The sequence below is a fragment of the Pyrgilauda ruficollis genome, unplaced genomic scaffold, assembly GCF_017590135.1.
Source record: "Pyrgilauda ruficollis isolate IOZ18807 unplaced genomic scaffold, ASM1759013v1 scaffold134, whole genome shotgun sequence".
In the NCBI taxonomy this organism is placed as follows: domain Eukaryota; kingdom Metazoa; phylum Chordata; class Aves; order Passeriformes; family Passeridae; genus Pyrgilauda; species Pyrgilauda ruficollis.
The window spans coordinates 267,719-288,909 of NW_024511877.1; the positions used below are offsets into that span (position 1 = coordinate 267,719).

At 47.0% G+C, this 21,191-nt stretch overlaps 1 protein-coding gene across 1 annotated transcript in view; it reads left to right on the top strand.

Moving 5' to 3' along the window:
- The first annotated feature begins 6,220 nt into the window (after positions 1–6,220).
- ANK2 (ankyrin 2) overlaps positions 6,221–21,191 on the top strand; it is a 274,403-nt gene continuing 259,432 nt past the window's right edge. Inside the window, exon 1 of the mRNA XM_041459280.1 lies at positions 6,221–6,441. Coding sequence (XP_041315214.1) covers positions 6,370–6,441 — 72 coding nt within the window. The 5' untranslated portion in view covers positions 6,221–6,369. The remainder of the gene's footprint in view (positions 6,442–21,191) is intronic.

A 21,191-nucleotide genomic window follows, 5' to 3' on the forward strand; every position in this document is an offset into this window, starting at 1 on the left:
TTTCCCTTTTCTTATTGGTTCACAGAGTCTTCCTTTTCCTTTACTGTCTTCCTATTATGCCTATTCCTTCTCTTTACTGCCAGGATTAAAGGTGAACTTCTTTCCCTCTAATTCCCCTCTGATCACCTCCTTACCCACCAGCATCTCTGAAACTCTCCAGCTCTGATCCCTTTGCTTTTGCCACCCTCTTACACTGATGGAAAAACCAGAACGACGTGATTACAATCAAGGCAAAATATTGAAGATTGTTTGGGTGTTGCAACATGCAGCTGTGCAGGCTGACTGGGCTTGGGCTGCAGCTATAGATGTATTTCTGTGGCCACCTCTTTGCCTCAGTACAACTAAATATAGGAACAGCTGCAGCAGAGAGCTGGTCATCTGCAGCTTCCAGCAGGGAGACACACGCAGAGCCACTTTGCAGCTTTTAAGCCTGAATTTGGCACCAGATCCCCTGTTTCAGGTGCCCTGATTACCACTCCTGTGCTATACTTTATAGTCCATTTTTTGTCCATGTTTTACCATGGGCATGTAGCTTGTTGCTGGGTTGGAATCTTGCCTTTAGGGAGACATGACAGTGTGGCCCACTCTTTTAAACACCTGCTGTCTTGCATTGTTGGTTGGGAACTTCACATTTATTTTGTCCACAATTATGTGTATATAATTATATGTATGTCTAATTTATTTTCTTGTGCAAAAGCAACCATTTTAAGGGAAATTCAAATGGATCAAAGGAACTGGTAGCTGAGTGGTGCATGCAGAAGAGAGAGCCCTTCCTTGGGGAGCTTCCTGAGGAGTTCTTATTGGAAAGAGGTGGCTGGAGCTTTCGCAATGTGGAGGTATGGCAGTGAGAGCTAATGCTAAGTGTGGTCTCATGGTGTATGGAGAGGATAACTTGTCCTTTGGATGTGAGGTGGCACTTCATGGGGGGAAGTGGAGCTATTCCTGTTGATGCTGCTGGTGGGCGAGGCAGGGACAAGGGGAGTTGGCATCCTGCACTGGGAAGAGACAGGCTTGCCCAGAAAATGTTCTCTCTCCACTCTCCCAGTGGGAAGGCTGCTGGATGGCAGACAGTGTGTCCTGCAGTGTGGGCAGATTTCATCAACCTGTCTCACCACAGTGATTCTGATTTTGGCCTTTTCCCATCTCCGTGGCTGCCTCATCCAGAGAGGTCCTGACCCACGCTCAAAGAGTTAATTTTAAAACAGTTTTTTTCCCTCGTGTCTCAGCACTGCCTGGCTTTAGCTGTGATGGGGATGAGAAGTGACAAGGTGCCACAGGGGAGCTGTTCTCTTGGGGTTTGCATCATGCCTAAAGCCTGACTGGAAACCTCCCAAGAGGAGCTGACCTGGCAACACGAGCTTGACCAAGCAACTCTGCTTCCCAGTGAGATGGACTTCTCAGTTTTTGGCCTTCACCTCTCCTAGCATGCCACAGTGTTTCCTGAGAAGGACATGATGGTGGCCCTGTGCAGAGGCAGGACACAGTTAATAATTACATTCAATAATAGCCATCTGAGAAGCATGCAAGACAAAAAATCTAGTGAGACCAAATACTTGCTTAGAGTTTTTTTGTTTTTTAAATGCAGCAATTCGAGAAGCCTTTTCCCGCAGCACAAGAACCTCTTCTGCTATTTCCAAGGTTAGCACAGGAAGTCGATGCACAGAAGTACAGATGCAGGTTCTAACATCTATCTTGTGCATAGTATCAAAATCAGAACGAGGATCTTGGCATTTGGACAGGACAAGACAAAAGGCTCAAGCCAGTCTGTGGCTTTCAATATCAAAGTACAAAGCCCAGCATAATGTGACAGTAATCTATGCGATAGCATGGGCAGCTTGAGGCCCGTCAGGTCCATCTGATGAGGTTCTGCCACCATCCCATCTGTTTTGTATTCATCTGTCACTGAGACTCGGAGCCACTGGAGAGGAAAAAGAACTGGCAATGTCATGCTGTGGTTTTCCAACATCATTACAAGCAGTGTGGGAATTGCTAGGGGTTGATTCCTGGTGCTTGTCAGGGGCATCCAAATGTTATGTGGGGGAAAGCCCACTAGATCTATAAATGCCACTCCATCCTAGGAGTAAACACTGTTGTTATCCATCAGGATTTCTAGACCAAAATCGTGTTTCAGCTCTTCCTGAGCTAGAGGAAGATGGATGGATGTGTCAGCTTCCCCCTGCTACAGTCTGAATCCTGCTGTACAGTACAGCCACTAGAGGAAAAGCGTACAGTGGGGACTCCCTTAGCTGCAATGTGCTGGTATCGCTCCATGCACTTGTCTTAAAGCAAATGAGATGAAGATTTGGCTAGCAGCAGATGTTCAAAGGAGGAACAAATCAGAGCAGCCATATACCCAGTGGGACTGAGGTTTCCTTGAACTCAGCACACATCTCCAGCAGCTGGCACTTGGAAGGTGGAAAAAAAAGGGGAAAACAGATGCTGAAAGTACCCTGAAATAGCCCCTGAGCCTCTGGAGGGCAAAGTATGTCTTTTAACTCCTGCTTATTATCCCTTCTAGTGGGCTCTTTTCCAGTCCTTACTGAAGAGTAAATGCTTTTTCTGTGTATTCCCTGCGGGCTGCCCTACTTTACATCATCACCTTGGTGATGGAAAACACAGTCCTCTGCGGAATCTGCCTGTCACGATTCCTAATTTTCTTTCAGAGGTGAGGAAGCGGAGCCCAGAGCCCGCTGCAATCCCTGGGCAGCCCCAGTTCGGCGTGGCGGGGGCTGCAGCTCCGGGAGGCGAGCGCAGCGGGCACGGGGAAGTATTCCGGACGTGGCTGGCAGGTCGTGGCACGGCTGGCCGCTCCCACCCTCTCTGCGGCGCCTTTGTTCTCGGGCAGTTTCCATGGTGTCCCCGCTTTGTGTGCAGACCTGTCTGCTCCTCTCCATCGCGCCGCAGCACCGGCTGATTTCCCAGCATCGCGCTGCTGCAGAGCTGCCAGGCGTCAGCCACGCGGGCATCCTGCAGCCTGGCTCGCTGGCAGACCTTTGGGAAGCATGGGCTGATGGTTTGGAACGGAGTTGGGTGATTATAGGTGAGAATTCAGCTCAGCTTTTGGCCTGTCACGTTTAGCAAAATCAGAGGAGGGCCCTTACCCAAAGGGGTTGTTGCTGTAAAATGAAAAAGCATGACAAGAAGGAGCAGCCATGCTGCTTGCTGCAGCACTCAGATTTTATCTTCATCTGGCACGGGCGAGACGGCTGATCTGTACATGTACCACACAGCATCGTTCCCCTCGCACAGAGCTCCTTTATCTGTTATCTCGCTGTTAGTTCTCTGCTAATTGTTCCGATACCGGAGCGCTGCCCGCCCTGAACGGCATCAGCAGGGAGGAACTCCTCCTGGTCCTTATGTCGGCTACAGAGGCAGGAGGCTGAGTAACCTGGCCTCAGGTATTTGTGCCCAGGGATATTATCCCTCGGGAAAAACCCCGGTCACAGTAGAGTGCTTAGAGCCTGATACTTGGAATATTTCAGCGAGAAAAGCAGTTCCGTGAATCTTACAGGCTGTTCATCCAAAAGGAAGTGGAGTGTAAAATCACTGCCCAAGTGGAAAAGTAGGTGAAAGGGCAAAGCTGTGCCCAAAGGGGGATTCTAACTCCAGGAGAGTACTTTAAGTGGTGGCAACAAGGCTGGAGTTCTGTTAGCAGGCTGTGTACAGGAATGAAATTTAACCCAGGACCTGCACATGTCAATGAGAAAGAATATTAGAGTTAATGTCGAAATATAGAAACAATCTCCTCAAGGACATGAGATGTCCTCATCACAAAATCTCAATTCTTGGAGCAGAAAAATGGTTTTCTTCATTAAGGTGAAGCTTGTACTGTGTGTTGGGATAGAATGGGCTGCTCCCCAAAGCTGAACTTGGAAATGAACTGTTCCCAAGTCTTGGCAGAGGTTTTCAAGGATGCCTAGGAAATTATAATGCCCAGTTAAGTAGGAATTGATCATCCAAGTCCCTTAGGTGGTCCTGAAAATTATAGCCACTCTGCACTGCAATTTTCAGTCAGATTTTTTCCTTCTGCTTCCCTTTTCCCTCTTCTCCCTGTGCCATGGACAGCTCCTGCTGGCACGGAGCTGTGGCTGAAGCCAAAGCTAAGGAGCCTGGCTTGGACACACGGCATTCAAGCAGCCTTGGTGGTGACAGGAGATGGGATCATCTGTCCCTGCTGAGGCCATTCAGAACCAGAGCCGGCTTTTTTCCTACCAGGTATCTCCCTCTCACTTTTGGCCCCTTTTTGTACCTCTCATGTGAGAACACTACGCCAGATCAGCGGTGGAAAAGGGTGGTTTTTTTTGGGAACGTAGGAGCCACAGGGAGCCTCTCTTGAGTAGATTAACTTCCTAGGAACCCCTGGGAATTTTATTATGTCCTTGATTTCTTCCCCAGCAGCTCCATTCTTAGAATGGGTTGTACTTGAGTGCACAGGTAAGGACAGCTCTTCACCTGGCAAAGGTTTGGGAGATAAGAAAGGAGCAACAAAACCTGATTACTTTGGAAGTAAGTGGTAAAATTAATCTGGAAGAAACCAGAAGGGAAGCTCAGTTCTGAGTGTGATCAGGAGTAAGCTTCCCTGGGAGACATCCTCCAACAAAATCTTAAAGTGCGGGACATGTGGTCATGGCCAGAATATTGCTTTCCTCTCATCTGGGACTTGGTTTTCCACTAACTCCCTCTGCTCCACCCTTCTTGATAACCAAGTCTCCAGTTCCCATCACCTATTACCAGTTCTCAGCCTTCCTTGTCATCCATCCAGCCTGGAGCATGCTGGAGATGTGCTAGTACTTCCCAGGAATAAACCTGTTGGTTGTGCACAAGACATTTTGGCAGGATCTGAGGAGGAGATGTGCCCTTGTGTGACAGAGGTGACTTGGATGAACATTCCTTCTGGATGCCCCAGGACATGGAGGGTGCTAACAGAAGCAAGGCAACCTTGCTTTTAGATGGTTTTGGAGAAATGTCCTCTACACCCGCAGCGTTCCACAAGTGAGGAATACCGGTGCTTTCCCTGCTCCTGTTCAGCCAAAGACATGCCAGGTGTTACAAAAGGCTGCCAAGGCGTCAGCAGGGAATGGATGTAGGGACACGGAGCTGGAGGTGGGACTTAAAGGTATTGGCTAAATCCCTACGCAAATGCGACTAAGTCGTTATTAAATTAATTAGCAGGTTGGAGTAAATTTAGCATCTCCCTAATGCGCTGGAAATCGTGGTGACTTTGGAGCTTCCCAGGGCTAGTTTGAGCTGATGGCACCGGGATGCAGGAAGGCTGGTGGGATGACAGGCTGGGACAGGGCATCCGTACTACTTTTGCAAAGGAATAAATGTTGATTAGCAGCTTTCCAACACCTCGTGCTAAAGAACAAGCTATTTTTGGAAAGGAACTTGAGTGAAGCAGCAAATTCATTCTCTGCTGAATAAGGGGATCATTTGTTTTAATAGCAGATTGCTCTGTTAAGGAGACAGGAATTTTGGTGAGGATTTGTGACACGGTGCCACATTTAAATGTGAGTGAGTGAAGGTTTCCTTGGCAGAAAGGGAGGCAGGGGTGTAGTGGTTGAAATTCGGGGATAAATTAGTGTCGTTAATCATTGGAACCACTTGCCTAGGGATGGAATGAATTTATCTTAACTTTGTTGTTTTAAATCGCTTTCCTGATGTGCATATTGTAGCTTCACCAGCTGTTTGGGGTTTGTTTTCCAGGGAAATTGTATTCCCAGAAATTCTTGTCATATGTGGGAGATCAGGCTCGCTGATTATAGGGTTCCCCCTGGCCTTAAAAGATTTGAATGTCGGCAGCAGGGAAGAATTCCCCCTCATTCATTATCCTCCCAGACAACGTCCAAAGGGCACTCGGGGATTTAAAACCCTGCGAGCGGAAGGTGGGATATGAGGACGGTCACAGCTGAGATCCCCGCGTTTCTCTACAACCGCCTTTATCCCTGCCTTTTGACCCCCGCAGCCGGAGGGGGAAGGCGCAGCCCTCCGCTGCCATTTAAAACAAAAACCCCCGCGGGTTCAGCACGCGTGGGGCGTGTGTGGATGGGTGGCGGGCAGACGTGCCGGAGCCGTGTGTGTGTGTGTGTGTGTGCGGGCTGGGGTGTACCGGGGCTGTGTGTGTGTGTGTGTGTGTCGGGGGAGGGGGGGGACGAGGCGGGTCCTCCTCCCGCGCCGCCCGCCGGCAGCCGCCGATGTGTCCGTGAGCTCATCCATCGGGAGCGCGGCCGCTGCCTCCCGCACCCCCCGCGCCCCCACCCCCGCACCGGCCCGCGCCGCAGCGGCCGCGAAGGTCACCCGCGGGTCCCCGGCATGGTGGCGGCCGCGGGGGGCTGAGAGGAGGCGGGCGGCGGCGGGAAGGAGCCGAAGATGGCTTCGCCCGCGCCCCCCGCGCCGGGAGGCGGCCCCTCGCCCCCCGCCGGCCCGCCTCGCCTTCGCCAGGTGGGTGCTCCCGGGGCGGGGGGCGGCATCTCCCGAGCGGAGCGGGGAGAGGGGGGGATGCAGCCCGCGGGATGCGGAGGGGCGCGGGAGGCAGGGGTGCGAGTTTCGAGGTGGGCAGGTGGATGGTGCAGCCGGGGATGGTTTCTGTTCTGTTCAATAAAAAACCCGCTTCCATAGCAAAGCCACAAATCCCATCCCTATCCCGAAACCGTGGCAGGCAACACCTGCGCAGGTGTGCCCGCACCGCCACACGCGGAGGGGAGCGCAGGCACGCGTGTGTAACTTCACAGTGGTGCAGCGTCGTGCTGCATCGCCGCCGTGGCAGCGCGGCTCCGAAGGCATGAATAAAATCTTAATTAACCTAATGCTGCAGTTTCCCAGAGGCTGCTCCCGCTCCTGCTGCATGCAACGCTTTTCCGCTCGCATCTCTCCCCGCGCCGGGCGGGAGCTCCGCTCTTAGCGGCGGCTGCTGCATTAATTTCCATTTGGAATGGCGAAGTTGGTCGCTGGAGTTGTTTGGCGGTCGGTGAGGCCGAGCTGCTGCTGGGTGTCTGCGGGGTTCGTTCCCTGAGCCCTTGGTGCCTCCTGGAAATGGGAGAGGCAGGAATGGAGGGATGCGCTGCCCGTGCGTTCAGTTTGCGCGTTCCTGCCAAGGCTCTAATGTTACGGCGGTTATTAATAAAGAAAATAAGGTTAATACAGGAAAAGCTGTTGTGAAGGAGGATTCCCAGTGCGTAATCAGATTAGCGTAGTATGTATGTACTCAAACATAAATCCAAATAGAAATCCCATCCTACTCTTTTTTTTCCCCCCCTCCCATTTTCACCGGTGGTAGCGTTGATGAGGAAATCTCAGGAGTCTGGAGTTGGGACAGACATCCGAGAGTTTGGGGGAATATTTAAACTTGTCAGTCCCCTTACACGCCGGAAGTTTGGGCTGGGCAGCTCCAGCAAAAAGGCCTTTGTGTGGGTGTGCTGATGACTGCGGCTGCAAATGGCACAAGAACAGCTGCCCCCTCGACCCGAGCATTTTGGCACTTCCTGTTCTGTTCCCCGCTGTAAACCAGAAGAAAAAGTGGTTTTAGTTCTGAAGTTTGGTTTAAGGAGGGTGAATGACCGGCGAGGATCACTCCGGTTTATTGGATCCTGTAGTAGGTGAGATCAGCAGGATGGGTGAGAAGGGCTGAGGATGGAAAAGAAGCTCCAGGTAGTGGAGGAAAGAGTTGGTGATGAGGACCCCAAGGACTGGGGATCCTCATTGGAGCTGGCTTCTCCTTGCCTCTGGCTTAGTCTGTGTGCTCCCTGAGCCCAGGTAAGCAGTATCCTTCCAAGCAGTGACCAAGTCCTTTGGAGACAGCTCCCCTTCCAGGATCCTCCTTGTTTCAGACCTTCGCTTTGCTCCTCAGCAGCTGGGAAACACAAGGTTACCAATTATTTATTGCTGCACGTCCAGCAGCAAGCCCAGACTGCTGCGTTCTCCGGAGCGTTCTGAATTGGCCTCTCACGGGGTTATTCATTTTGCATGAGGAAGAAACGAGCGTCCTGAACTAGTAGGCAGAAATTAGTCATTAAAAAATTGACTACTGTGGTTGTTTTGCTGTCTTCCTCTGCATTTTGTCCACTCTATGTTTAGAATTATTTTTAATTGCATTTAAAAAGGAGTGACTCATCGCTCATGTTTCTCTGAACTACGGCTGGGGTACAGTCTGGTGTTCATTCATTTATTTATTTATTTAAATTCTTGCTGCCCTTCAATAAGACATCATACACACAGCTTATTGGGTGACCTTCACAGGAGTGGGAAACTCCATGGATAAATTCCCAAAGCCGCTTCAGACCAAGGTAAAGAGCACAGCACTGGCAGAATTCCATCTGTTTTCCTATAAATCACTACCGGCCTCCCACTTCACCAAGCATTTCCTGCATCCTTAGGAGGGGAGAAGAGTGCAAACAGAAGGGAAGTGAACGTGTCTGTCTGAAACTGTTGTACTGGCTTCGGTTATCACATTGCACTTGTTGTGATCGTGCTGAATGGAAATTGATGTTGGCAACGTGCTGAATTCCCGTTACATGGGTACCTTTGGGAGATCCTTGAGGTTAGTCCTGGCTTGCAGCCTGAGAGCAAGACTCGCTGAAGAAGCTGTTTGAAACAAATTGGTATTTGTGGAGTTTTTACCATGTCTTTCAGTCCATCCAAGACATCTGCAAATGCGTCCTTTATTTGAAATATATATTGAGGGTACTTGCAGAACTAAGGATAATGTTTACATCTGTGAAACTGTTTTAGCAAGAGCTGCATTTTACCTGAAACACCTGTGTTATTACATTTACATTGGGCTTAAGGTACTGCAGTCAAGCTACCAGTGATATTTGTTATACAAAGCTTGATCAAGAGTGTACTGTACAAAAGACCAAGCTGTTGTAAACTACATGATGGAGACCCTTGTGTTTGGAATAGGAGGTTGTTTCTGTTAGCAGCAGTAAAGTGAACTATTTCCATTGTTTTCCCTTTCTTTTAGTTGTCAGTGCTGCACTTGCCAAAAAGAAATTTAAACACTTCTCACAATAAAAAATGCACTCACTTGAATAAAATTTGCAAACCAAACAGCATCTTGCATGGGAACATGGTAGCACTCGGGTACTGCTCTGCTGCTGCACTTCTGAGCACGCAGGAATGAATCAATGATCCTAACCCATTATCTGATATGGAAAGAAAGTGTGCAGGAGTGTCTTCCAGAGTCATTTAACTGATCTCTGGTGGAGTTCCTTATCATGGAGCAATGTACATGGTAATTGTCCTGTGGGCATGCTTTATTGATCCCCCTTAAATCCCTTTATTCTGTCTAATTTTCTTTTGGTATGGCATCTGTCTGCCTGGATGTCCTCCTTTTCCTCTTTTCCTCTTCCGATAAGGCCTGGATGCCATGCCATGCCATGCCATGCCTTGCCTTTCCTCTCCTCTCCTCTCCTCTCCTCTCTCCAAAATAGGGTTGGATTTATTTGTAAATCCAAAAGGATGTGGATATTTTTGGGATTCCAAACTTGGGTTTGGACTAAGAACTAAAACAGGAGAGAGAACACCATCGTGTCCTGATGAGCAGTGCTGGAGTGGACATGGGAAGATGCAGAGCAGAGCTCCTGGCATTCTGCTTCTCCAGGGATATTCCTGTGGCTAAAGGGCCCTATGTTGTGAATCCATCCAACTCATTTCAAATCCTACAGTTTTCCAGCTTGTCAGCTTATATGAACTCTTAATAGATGTCTGTTAGTCAGTATGAAATCTGCTCCTAGAGCTTGACAGAAATCTCTCCCTCAATCGGTGTGGGACTGCAGGAACCAATTTTCTTATTTTTGTTTTCTTTCCTCAAGGAGTTTCTCTGTAACTGCTGAATTTTGCTTCTTTTATACTCTCTTTGATATTTTTTTTTCCCCCGAAAGCTTGCATCCTACTGCAGTCTTAGAGGCTGCTCACACCACAATGACTGTTCATCTGCAGCTGCTGTGCTTTGCTCCTGCCTTTTCTAATCCACTGCCCAGGTTTTTCCCTACTGCGGGATGTACTTTGTCCCCTACTAACACTTGGCAAGACTTGAGGATATTTTAAGCTTCTCTTTCATGGGTGATTTAGGCCAATGCCTCTCCCAGCCTGTCTTTGCCTTGGACAGCATGTTGTTCACCTCCATGTCTTTGCTGGTGCTGATTCTAGTTCCATAATTTCAAAAATTTGCCTTGTTCGATATCCAAATTTTCAAGGTTTATTTGAACTTGAGTTTGATTTGAGCTTATTTTTTATTTTACCTTCTGCCACCCTAAGGAATTAGAAGTAATTTGTTGGGAACTAGAACTGATGTAAAAATCAGCCTAGTGAAGCACTCTCTTGGGTGGCAAGGCACGGGGTAAAGCCAGCATCCATCAAACTGAACATTTCCATTCCACCCATCCCTGCCTGCCATATCCAAGGGAAAAGGCTGCTAGAAAATATCTTCCCCGTGAACTGAAATGATGGAATAGAAAACATAATGATCCTGCTGCATAATGGATGTGGCCTAATGTAGGAAAAAGTAATTACAGTTAGGGCGCAAATGAGACAGCTTATCAAAATTACCGTGCTATGGTGTTATTTGGGTTGCAAAACCAAGCACCAAGCATTGTAAACTAATAGAATTAATGCATTCCCTTCCATGAAAACCCTGTTTGTGCTAGCAAAAGGTTCTAACCTATAGTGGAAGGGAAGAATTGAAAGTTTTCAATTCATATTCCAGTTAGGCCTTCTGTGGCTTTTGCTGATAAAGTTGGGAAAAGCAAAAAAAAAAAAAAAAAAAAAAAAGCAGAAAGAAAAGCGGGTTCCAGGTGGGTTTTCAGACTAAATTAAAGTTTATAAGAGGAGCAGTGGATGGGCTGGTGAGTTTCAAAGGGCTCCGTGAGGTTCAGCAGCTGCTGCTCCTTGGCCAGGGCCTCGTTACCACATTGGCAGCACCTGCCGCTGGAAGCTTCCAGAAGCCGGCGCCGCCTCAGTGGGGCTGCAGCGCTCCTCCTGGGAGGCGCAGGTAGGGGCTCGCTCCGGCTTTTAGTGGCTTATTTTTAATGTTTATTTTTGGTAGAAGTGCTGAGGGAGCAGGTTGAAGTGAGGATTGTCATTTGGTGCTGATTTTTGTGTGTCGGTTCTGCTTTGTTTCTGCGTGAGGGATGTGGAGTTTGTTGGCAGGTATTCTGTTTTACATGGATTATACCCTCAGGGAAGAGTAGAGGTTTTTTTATTTTTTTTTTGCTTTTTTTTTTTTGTTTTTTTCCTTTTTGTTATTTTGTGAGGGTGGTTTTCTATTTTTGAAGTATTTTTAATTTCTTTGGGAGTTTTTTTTCCATGTTTTCCTTATTTTTTTTGTTGTGCTTCTATTTTGTCCTTTTTCCTCTTTTTTCCCCTCTTTTTTTCCCTTTTTTTCCCTCCTTTTTTCTCTTTTTTCCTCTTTTTTCGTTTTTTTTTCCTCTTTTTCCCCATCTTTTTTTTCTCTTTTATCTTCTTTTTTTCCCCTCCCCTCTTTTTCTTTTTTTCCCCCTCTTTTTCTTTTTCCCTGGTGTTTTTCCCTCCCTTACAAAATTTATACTTGATAAAGTTATTGAAGGCTTACTTTTGCCTGTTGATATTCAGATTTTGTACTTTATGGACCAAAACTTGATGCTTTCTTAAAACAATTCCCATTTGCCTCAGGAGCTTCCCGCCTTTTTTTGTGTGGGGGGCAGAGGGGCTGTCCGCCATTTTGTGTGGGGGGCAGAGGGGCTGACCGCCATTTTGTGTGGGGCTGTCCGCCATTTTGTGTGGGGGGCAGAGGGGCTGTCCGCCATTTTGTGTGGGGGGCAGAGGGGCTGTCCGCCATTTTGTGTGGGGGGCAGAGGGGCTGTCCGCCATTTTGTGTGGGGGGCAGAGGGGCTGTCCGCCATTTTGTGTGGGGGGCAGAGGGGCTGTCCGCCATTTTGTGTGGGGGGCAGAGGGGCTGTCCGCCATTTTGTGTGGGGGCAGAGGGGCTGTCCGCCATTTTGTGTGGGGGCAGTGGGGCTGTCAGCCATTTTGTGTGGGGGGCAGAGGGGCTGACCGCCATTTTGTGTGGGGCTGCCCACCATTTTGTGTGGGGGCCCACTGTCTGCCATTTGTTGTGTGGGGAGGAGGCTTCCCGTCATTTTTTTGTGTGGCATGGGGCTGTCTGCCATCAGGTTGTGGTGGAGGGGGCTGCTGGCCATGTCACGTAGGGTGAGAGCCGCTCACCCTGTCGTGTGGGGAGGGAGCTGCCCGCCATGTTGTGGGGACTGTGGTGAGGCTGTGGCCATTGCTTCTGGTTGGGGTGCACTGGGGTGGGGTAGGGAACAAATAGCACAGGTTGCTTTGATAAAAAGCAGCGACTGCCCACCTCCTGACCTAGAGGATTTGCTCATTAAGCTGTTAAATGCTGACTGAGTTCTGCTTCTTCTGAGTAAATAAAAGGCCTGAAAACGCACAAAAATGCCCACGCTGTCCAAAAGACTCAAAACGCTTGTTGAGTTTTTCCATGCCGGTCACTGCACATGTCTGCTGGAAACACAGCCTGTTGCTCTTCATGTCTGCAGCTTTGTTGCCTGTAGAGGCGAGACTTTTGTGAAGTTACTGCAGGGCTTTTTGCTGTCCTACGCTGCAACAAACATATACTGTTCTTGTATTGAAGTACTATTTTGGGGTGACCTGCTTGCGTGAGGCCACCTGAGAAACTACAGAGGGTTGTTCTCGGTCTGTAAACAGGGAAATGGGTTGTAGAATCCTCCTGGCTGGGTGTTAATAAGGAATTGACTAACAGAGTGGGGAAAACACAATATGTTCTGTTCTGATGGCTGTCTGTCCTTCCCCTTTCATCCTTCTTTCTGAAGTGCCTGGTTGTCCTTACTGGGATGGTGAGTCAGCTGGGAACACAGAAACAACTGTGGTGTCCAGCAGGATGCAGGCTTCAAGATGTACCTGTATTCAAAAAATAAAAGTATTTAGGGACAGGGGAGGGGAGTGTGAGCTAGAAATGGTTGTTCATTACCCACCAGAGATGTATGAACTTGGGTGGGAGAAGAGGGTTCTATCCCACATCCATTGTTTGCTGGTGTGCATCTGACTGATAAAGTTTCTTCTTAAGAGCTTCAGGACCAAAAGCTGCACTCTGCTCACTACAAGTGCCAGAAGTAATCCTGGACAGAAAAAGGGTTACAGGGGTATTATTTGTTGTCTTTGCTTATGCAGTTTTGTTATTTACCTCATTGTATTTTTTTGTTTGGTTGGGCCATCTGGTCTGGAAGCATTTTGATTTACCGGCAGAACTTGACTGATCCTAAAGAGGAGCAGGAGCACAGTATATCATGGGGCGGTTCAGACTTCCTACATTAGAGGAATCAAGGATTCATTCAGCAGCATCCCCCTGCCCGGCATGCTGGGTGTTTGCCGTGTTAGCTCTTTGGGTTTGGTTCTGCTGGTGCAAATGAAGGTACAGCTGCAGGAGGTGGAGCCGCTGACCTGTCTGTCCCAGGGCTCTCGCTGAGCGCTGCTTTGGCCACTTAGAGCCAAGGCGAGCTCCCACAACCTGTGTGTTTCCTTCGGCATTACAGCTGTGCTCAGTGAAAACTGGTGAGAAGCTTTATGAAATGCATCCCTTGCTTCATTTGAGCTTTGTTTATTAAGATGATCTGGGTGTTTGAAGGTGATGTTTTTGAGGTAGAAAACAGACTTTGCCAAGAGCAGCATGTGGCATGTGTGTGGCACAGATTCAGGTGAGGGAATGGTGTGCAACCTAAAGTCCTGTCAATCTTCCAAAAGTTGTGAGAGGTCCTGGCATAAGCCCTGTTAGAGGACTTGGAGCTCATGGGATGCTTACAGGCATCTGATGGATGGGAATGCATTTCAAGCATTCGGACTGGCTGGGTTCGAGCGGGTGACACGCTGCTGTAAATACCCTTGTCGTTCATGTCGGGTCAGAGGGTGAAGTGTTGTTTTATGAGCTTACCTCTGAAAAGATGGAGGGTGTCCAGACCTCATTCATCTTCTGCACTCTTTCTAAATGTTGTTGTCCCTGTTTTTCTTAAGGGGAAAAAAAAAAAAGTAATTCTAGATTATTTATGTATCTCGATGTGTATATTCAGAAAATAGCAAACCGAGGGCAGTTAGCGTTTTACAGCTCCTCCGTACCATCACAAATAGCTTGTACCTAAAATGTTTGGGTTAAAAACAGCACAACCACCCCCTCTCCGCGAATGCACTCCCACACATGCAACTCCAAGAGGAAAAAATAAACTTTGCGATTAATTGTGGAGTGCTTGGTATGTGATCCGAGCCAGTAACCGGCTCTCGGATCCCACGAGCAGAACCCTTCTGAAGTGTCCTTTGTAGGCTCTGCCAGTGTGCTCAGAGACGTTTTTGTTTGCAGTTCCATCTTCCTAAAATCTGGCTTTCCCCCCGCTCTGGGTGCGGGATGGCTGCCAGCAGCCAGTGACCCGTGGCCCCCAGCTGCCGCTGGGCCCGGGAATGTGCGCCGGGCTCCAGCGGCGCTGGCTGATGGAGGCTGCCCTTCCCTCTGATCTGTGCCCGGCGTGGGTGGCAGAGCTGGCAGGCCTTGGGCAGCGGTGGAACTCTCGTGGCGGCTTTCAGGAGCTTTCTGGGAACGGGAAAACTCGGACTTGCTCGGGCTGGATGTGAATAGCCTGGCCTCGGTTCAGGATGGTTTTAGTTCCTGCCGGGAGCAGCAGCTGGTCGGTGCACAGGAGCCAAAGCCCGTGGGTTTGCACTCAGGGGCATCACATGCTGCATGTGCAGCTCCTGTAACACTGTAAACTCTGGGAATTTTTAGATCCAGAGCGTGTCACTAATCATTTAGTCTTAGATTGCCTATAAATAGCTCCTTGTATCTGAACCTGCCCTTTAATGAGGCTATTTCTGTCGCAGTTGGAGGCTTGCACTGGAAATGCTCTACCTGGCATCCCTGCTGGTTTCTTTGTTGTCTTGGTGTGTGCATTTTCTGCTCTCTCCTGGCTGGCTGGTATTTGACAAGGAGGATGTTCCAAAAAATTTTAAGCTTTTTTTTTTTTTTTGGTATGGGCACTGTTGGGAAGTACCTGAAAACCAGAATGTAGAGCTGAAACTCCAGAATCTGGCTTGAATTTTTCTGACTGTGGCTCTTTATGAGGGACCAAGAGCACACATGATTTGTCAGATGACAATAATTGATAAAAAAGATGCCACTGCAGTCCTATTTTTACCCCCCATGCCGAGCGAGTGTCAGCACAACCTTCTTCAGCCTTTACTGAGAGGAAGAACAGGCTGTTCCCAGGGGTCACAGAGTGCTGAAAGCAATGGATAATAGACTTTCTACCTGCTGGGTGCAAGCCTTGCATAAGCAATGTGCAAATTTGAGGCTGAAAGTTTCACAATGGCCTGTTTTGAGTTGACAGATTTCGTGTGTATTTGTTTGCAAATGGTCAGCATGGCTTAGGAAGGTCTTTGGAGCAGGAGCCCAGATTCCTGCTATCTGAACACTCATCCCATTCCTGTTACAGGAATAGTAAGCTGTTACGTGTGCCACTTCACCATTAGAGGGGGAATTTCATATTCAGCAAACCTTGGCTTTGTATTAATCACCAAAATGGATCGCTGGCTGAAGCAAGCAAAAGGCCCAAACAAGAAACTTGTTTTTAAAGTTTTTATTGTAAGGATGCAATTGGAGAAAATGATTTATTTTAAAAAAGGAGGTGAGAAGAACAGGTGATCTTAAGTGACACTAAAAAGAAAAAGGGTAAAGCCTTGTGGTTCTCAAAATGACAGGTGGGTAAGTCAGGGCAAGCAGGGAGCCAGAAGAGTCGGGTATAAATATATAGAAGTAAAATTACCTCTGCAAAACTCCTTTTGGCTCCAGTTGCTGCCAGTTCCCCTTCTGTTTGTTCAGCTCGAAGAGGGGAGTCTATATTTAGTAAAGCAAATGTGTATGAAATCTATATCAAAGCGTTTTGTGTGACAGGTTTTGGAGGTGGTGGTGGTGAGATTTGGTACGAGGTGCAGGCATTGCAGAAAATCAGTTGGTGCTCTATTTTTATAGCAGGGAATTACTTAATCAATTACATACTCAGCATGGGCTAATGAGTGGTGACCTCTCATCCCCCAGACTGGCACTGCTCTTGGCACTCATGCTTGAGCTAAGCTGTCGCTGCTCCCTTGACGAAACCCTTCATTGCTTCACTTGACAAACCCGGGGCGTCCTTTGCCATGGTATTTTTAAAAACACCTGATTGCTGATGATTCAGTGCAGAGGTGAGCAGCAAACCTTGGCATCTCTGAGAGCGGTGCTGGGGGTGGAAGAAAGCTCTGGCCATCCGTAACGTGACCTGGCACAGCCTTTCACTGTGACTAAACTTAGTTTGGTATTCTGTGCACCTGCCAGCCTGCTTCTGGCTGTGCCTCTTTTGGAGGGTGCACACAGACCTAGACCTTCACCTGGAGCTGCCTCCCACACGTCTGAAGGGCAGCTGCTCACCTTTTCCTTTCTGCAGGGCAAGTTATTCAAGCCTCTCCAAGGATCTGTCCTTTGAGGCATCGGGAAGCTGAGCAAAGCCAGTCTCTCCTGCTGCTGTCCCATGGAGCTTTAATTTGAGTGGTGCCTGTGGGAGCTGTGGCACTGAGCTTTGTGGGGTGTATGAGTGCAGCGTGCTCCTCTCCTCCCTGCAACAGTTTCCCCTCAGAGGATGGCTGTATTGCATCCGTGATTTCCCTTTCCCTTTTCGTCAAGGGGTTTTGCAGATCAGAGATTCATTTCGGAGAAAATTGCTGAGCAACGCTGTGGGTTTTTAAAAATGAGTAATGGAATGTCACGGTGACCGTGATCCTAATTATGACCCATCAATCCGGAATCCTGGAAATGCCATGTTTTGTAAAAACAAGCTCCTAGTGAGCCCTCTGGCACTGCTGCTATGACAAACCAACCCCAGAGCATAAAGCAATAGTCTGCCCAGTCCTGCTGCTATTCCACAAAGGTTTGAGGGAGCTGGTCACCTTAGTTTCAGCTACAGCTTGAAATCCCTTATTTAGACTTTGCTGCTTCTGCAGAATTGTATTCACTTCAGGGCAGCCAACTCCAGGTCTGCGTAAAGAGCAGGGTTTTAATACTTTTTAGTTAAGTTCTACTTCTGGAACGCACTGCCAAGGGTTGTTTGGAATAAGTGAGCTGATGTTGCAACACACGTCTTGATGTAAACTGAATGTGTGCAAGGGGCTGGGGTGATAATACTGTATCAATACCCATTTTGTCTTGGTTTTTTGTTCAGGTGGGTTTTAAATGGGGTTTCTATGGCTTGCACATGCAACGTGAGGAATTAATCTGTAAGTGCCCGGTGGCTCATTGTGGCAGAATACACACTGTCTTTGTTAAACAATTCCCAAGAGAAATTATTTTGTACTTGACACTGCTGCTCACCTGTGGAATGTCCAGTGTTGTAAAAAAGGCTATTTCAAGTCTTATTCCAAAGAGAATTTTTGTTGAAAGATAGTTGAAGGTTTCCATGATGTCCTTTTGCCGTGGCAATATGTGTTTTTCAAGACCTACTAGGCAGCATATCTATCACAGACTTGGTAAAGAAATTGCAGTGACCCGCCCTGATTTATTTTTCCAGTGAGATAGCTAGAATAGCACATTATGACACACTTATCTGGAAGCAAAAAATATGAAAATACTGGCTTAAGGTACATTCAAAAGAAACATTTTCATATTGTAGGAAGCTGAAAGGATTAGAGCAGGAAAAGTAAGTATTGAGAAATCAAAGACAGTGAAAATTCCTTACTAGAAATGGGTGGTTTCTAGAACGTTTCTTAAACTCTTGCTATCTGTAATTGGCATATTGACTGTACTTGTCACAAAATAACCCTGACCTAAATGCAGTTACCAATATAGATGTGTTTTCTTTGATATGGGAGTGAAAAATAAAACCTTCTCCTTTAGAGATGACACAAATATGTATTTTTGGTCCCTGTTTGTAGGCAGATGGAATTATGTATGGCAGAACACTTACCATGGTAACATAGATTATGACAGCTGAGCCATTGACTTTTTTATACTTAAGATCCAGTGGAAGCCACGGAATAACTATAAAAGGTAACACTTCTCTTGCATTTTTAATTATGTTAATGATGGTGTGTTTCACTCAGAGCCCATTTAATGTATAATTTATATAATTTATGCACTATGAGTAGCAAATTCAGATGAACATAAACAAGCATATCAAAATCAGTAGACATTTGGAGAAATTCTTCTCTTGTAACACGAACACACTGGACAAGGATTTGCACTTGGCATTTTGCGCTGATTTCCTATCCCTCCTGTGGACGGAAAACCTGTGCAAGTGTAATTGTATCTCTTGCTTGTGACTAAATATCTCTGTTAAGGATTCTGGCAAAAGTGAAAGCACTGTTGCATCTAGATGTATTGGTTCAGTCATCAGACTGAAAAGTTATTCTGCTGTGAAGCTGGAAAACTCATGTGAAAATGTCACACTGGCGGCCACAACAGTTGGAAAAGGCATCAGGAAAGATGGGTATCTTCTGTTCCCTAAGTCTAAGTGAAAGCTGCAGGGAAACTTACTCGTGGCTTGATTTAGGCAGCTTTTTATTTGTCTGTGTCACCCATGGGAGATACAGGAAAAGTCAGTTTTTAAAGGGCAGATCAGCAGCTGTGTCAGTTTAAAATAAAAAAAGAAAATATTAAGAAGCCCGTCTCGGGTTTTTGAGATGAGTTGTCATCAGTGATGATTCCCTGCCATGAGCACTCGTGTCTCGCCTTCTTGAGCAAGGAACATCCAGTAATCCTCTTTTACCTGACAAGTGCTCTGCTCAGCTGGCATCGAGCTCCTGTTCCACAGAAAACAGCCTCAAAGCAGCTCTGAAACGTGGTGTGGAGCCACAGCTGCAACACCTGTGACCCCAAATGTAAGCTCCACAGAGCTGCCCTGCGTGGCTTTACTTGATTTTCAGAGTGCAGAGATTCAAGACCATTTGGTGTTACCCTGAATATGAGGAAAAATCCCCCTACAACTATTAAAACAAACAAACAAAGGGACTGCCAGCCTGGGTGTTGCCATCAGAGCCCACTGTCTGGCTGTGCTGCTGGACACAAACACACTGTTGCTGCTGTGTGTTACTTGACACGACAAATATTTCACTTCCGACTCCAAATTTACATTGTTGGGATTGCTGATGAGGAATTTGGACACCAGTGGACATGGGAAATGCTCGTGTTTACCCAGATGCATGAACTTGAGGAGAAAAGTCCTGTAACTAGCCAAATATTTGAACAGCGTTCGCATTTCAGATATCCTGTGTACAAATGTGTTTACCCTGTCCTCTGTGCCTTCCTCAGCTTTTTAAATGCCCCTGCCAAGGAAGGACTGCAGTTAAACCTCTGCACTGGGTCAAGAGCCCTGTGCAAGATTCCCTGCTTTGTGCAGCTGGACAGCCTCTGAAGAGATAACCCAGCAGGAAAATACCCACTGTGTTCAGCCACTGAGCTGCAGAATTATTTCCCTGGGCCCAAAGTGCTTTTTAATTCAATTTGTTTTGTAGTTCCTAAGCTTTTTTATATGTTGGGTATCGGAAGTCTTTGTTTACTGTAGGTTTGCCAGAGCCAGCAAAGGTTGGACATGTTAATAGACCTGTATGGCAAGAACTCTCAGATAATGAGATCTTGGAATTAGCAACATGTTCTTCATTGCTGGTAATTTTTTTTTTTTTTTTTACCTTGTGAGAGGATGAATTTAAAACTATTGGAGACCAGACCTGGATTTCCCATGTCTCTGCAAAGGCTTGTCAGGCAGCCTGCTCTTTGCTCACATGGAAGGAAGTTGCTAGAGCTGAGGTAAGCATATAGCTTTTGCTTTCAAACACCGGCACCCAGGCATGACAGTTTGTATTCCTCACCTCTGGAATCGCCCTGCTGGATTATCATCCACTTGCAGGCACAGCTGTGTTGGAAGTGTGGTTAGCTCCAAGGCACCGCTGGTGAGATAGAATGGTAAGATCAAAAAAAAAAATTGAGCTTTTCATCCTGGTTTCCTATGTATTAATGCATCAATAACTGAGATACTGGAGCAGCTTTAAGCTAGTTATTTATAGCTTTTTAAGAAAAATAAATACACAGCTTCCGAAATGTCAGTAGCACCATTTTCATACTGATTGCCCTGCTGGGGGTATTGCTGATTCTAAGGCTTTTGTGTATTTTCTAGACATAACTGTGCTATTGGCTGTGTTGCTTGATGATTGCAAAACCTCAGCATTCAAATACTCTTAAAAAGCAAAATCAGGCAGTGACTGAGAATTTGGGCAGCAAGTCCCAAGCAATATTATTTTGAATGACTGGTTTCCCCCACAGAGGGAGAAATAAACAGGATGCTTGGCTTAAAGGGCCTTAAACCCAAACCTGACTATGTCAGCTCTTCAGCCTCGTGTTTTGGGTGACTGTGGTTGCCTGTTTGTTCCATTTACTACATATATTGGGCCAGTGCTGGTGGTTGTTATGTAAAAGTGTCCAGAGGGTAAGTTCTATTTGACCAAAGATATTTCCAGTAATGGTGTTGTTTTCTTGGAAGTGCCTGCCTGGCTGTTTTTTATAGAATGGTCTACCAGATAAATCAAAATAGCTTTTGAAAACTGCACTTGAGCTGTAGGCCAGGCCTCCATACATGTGTCCCTTCTTCCAGCCAAAATGTCAGCAGAGAGCCTGATGAAAGCATTTTCCTCTGGGCACGTTCAAAATTGTCAAAGATGAGACATAAAATTTCTGATAGTGAATTGTTATCAACTAGCAAGGATTGTTGAGGGAATGGAGCATATCTGTAACTGCTGACCTTGGTCTAATGGGAATGTGTGGGAATGAGAGCATCTAGACACAGCTTGTTATGGGAAGCAGTTTACTCAGAGCTTTCTCTTTATTGGTCACCTAAGAATTCATTCCAGACAGACATTTCCCATACACATTTTCCTAAGATGCAACTTTAATGTTCAAATTATTCAGGCATCTCCTAGAGCAGCTCTGATGGCTCCAAAGCTGGCTTTCTTCCTCTTATTTCCTTCTAATGCTTTAGCAGTGTGGTTTGGAAGGTGTTTTTGTCAGGGCACAGCCTTGAGTCATGCCAGGACAAGATGCTGCCAGATTCTGACAGTCTGGTTTGCCAAAGTGGCTGTTCTTTTAAAACTGATACTAAAACAAACCTGGGTTTTGT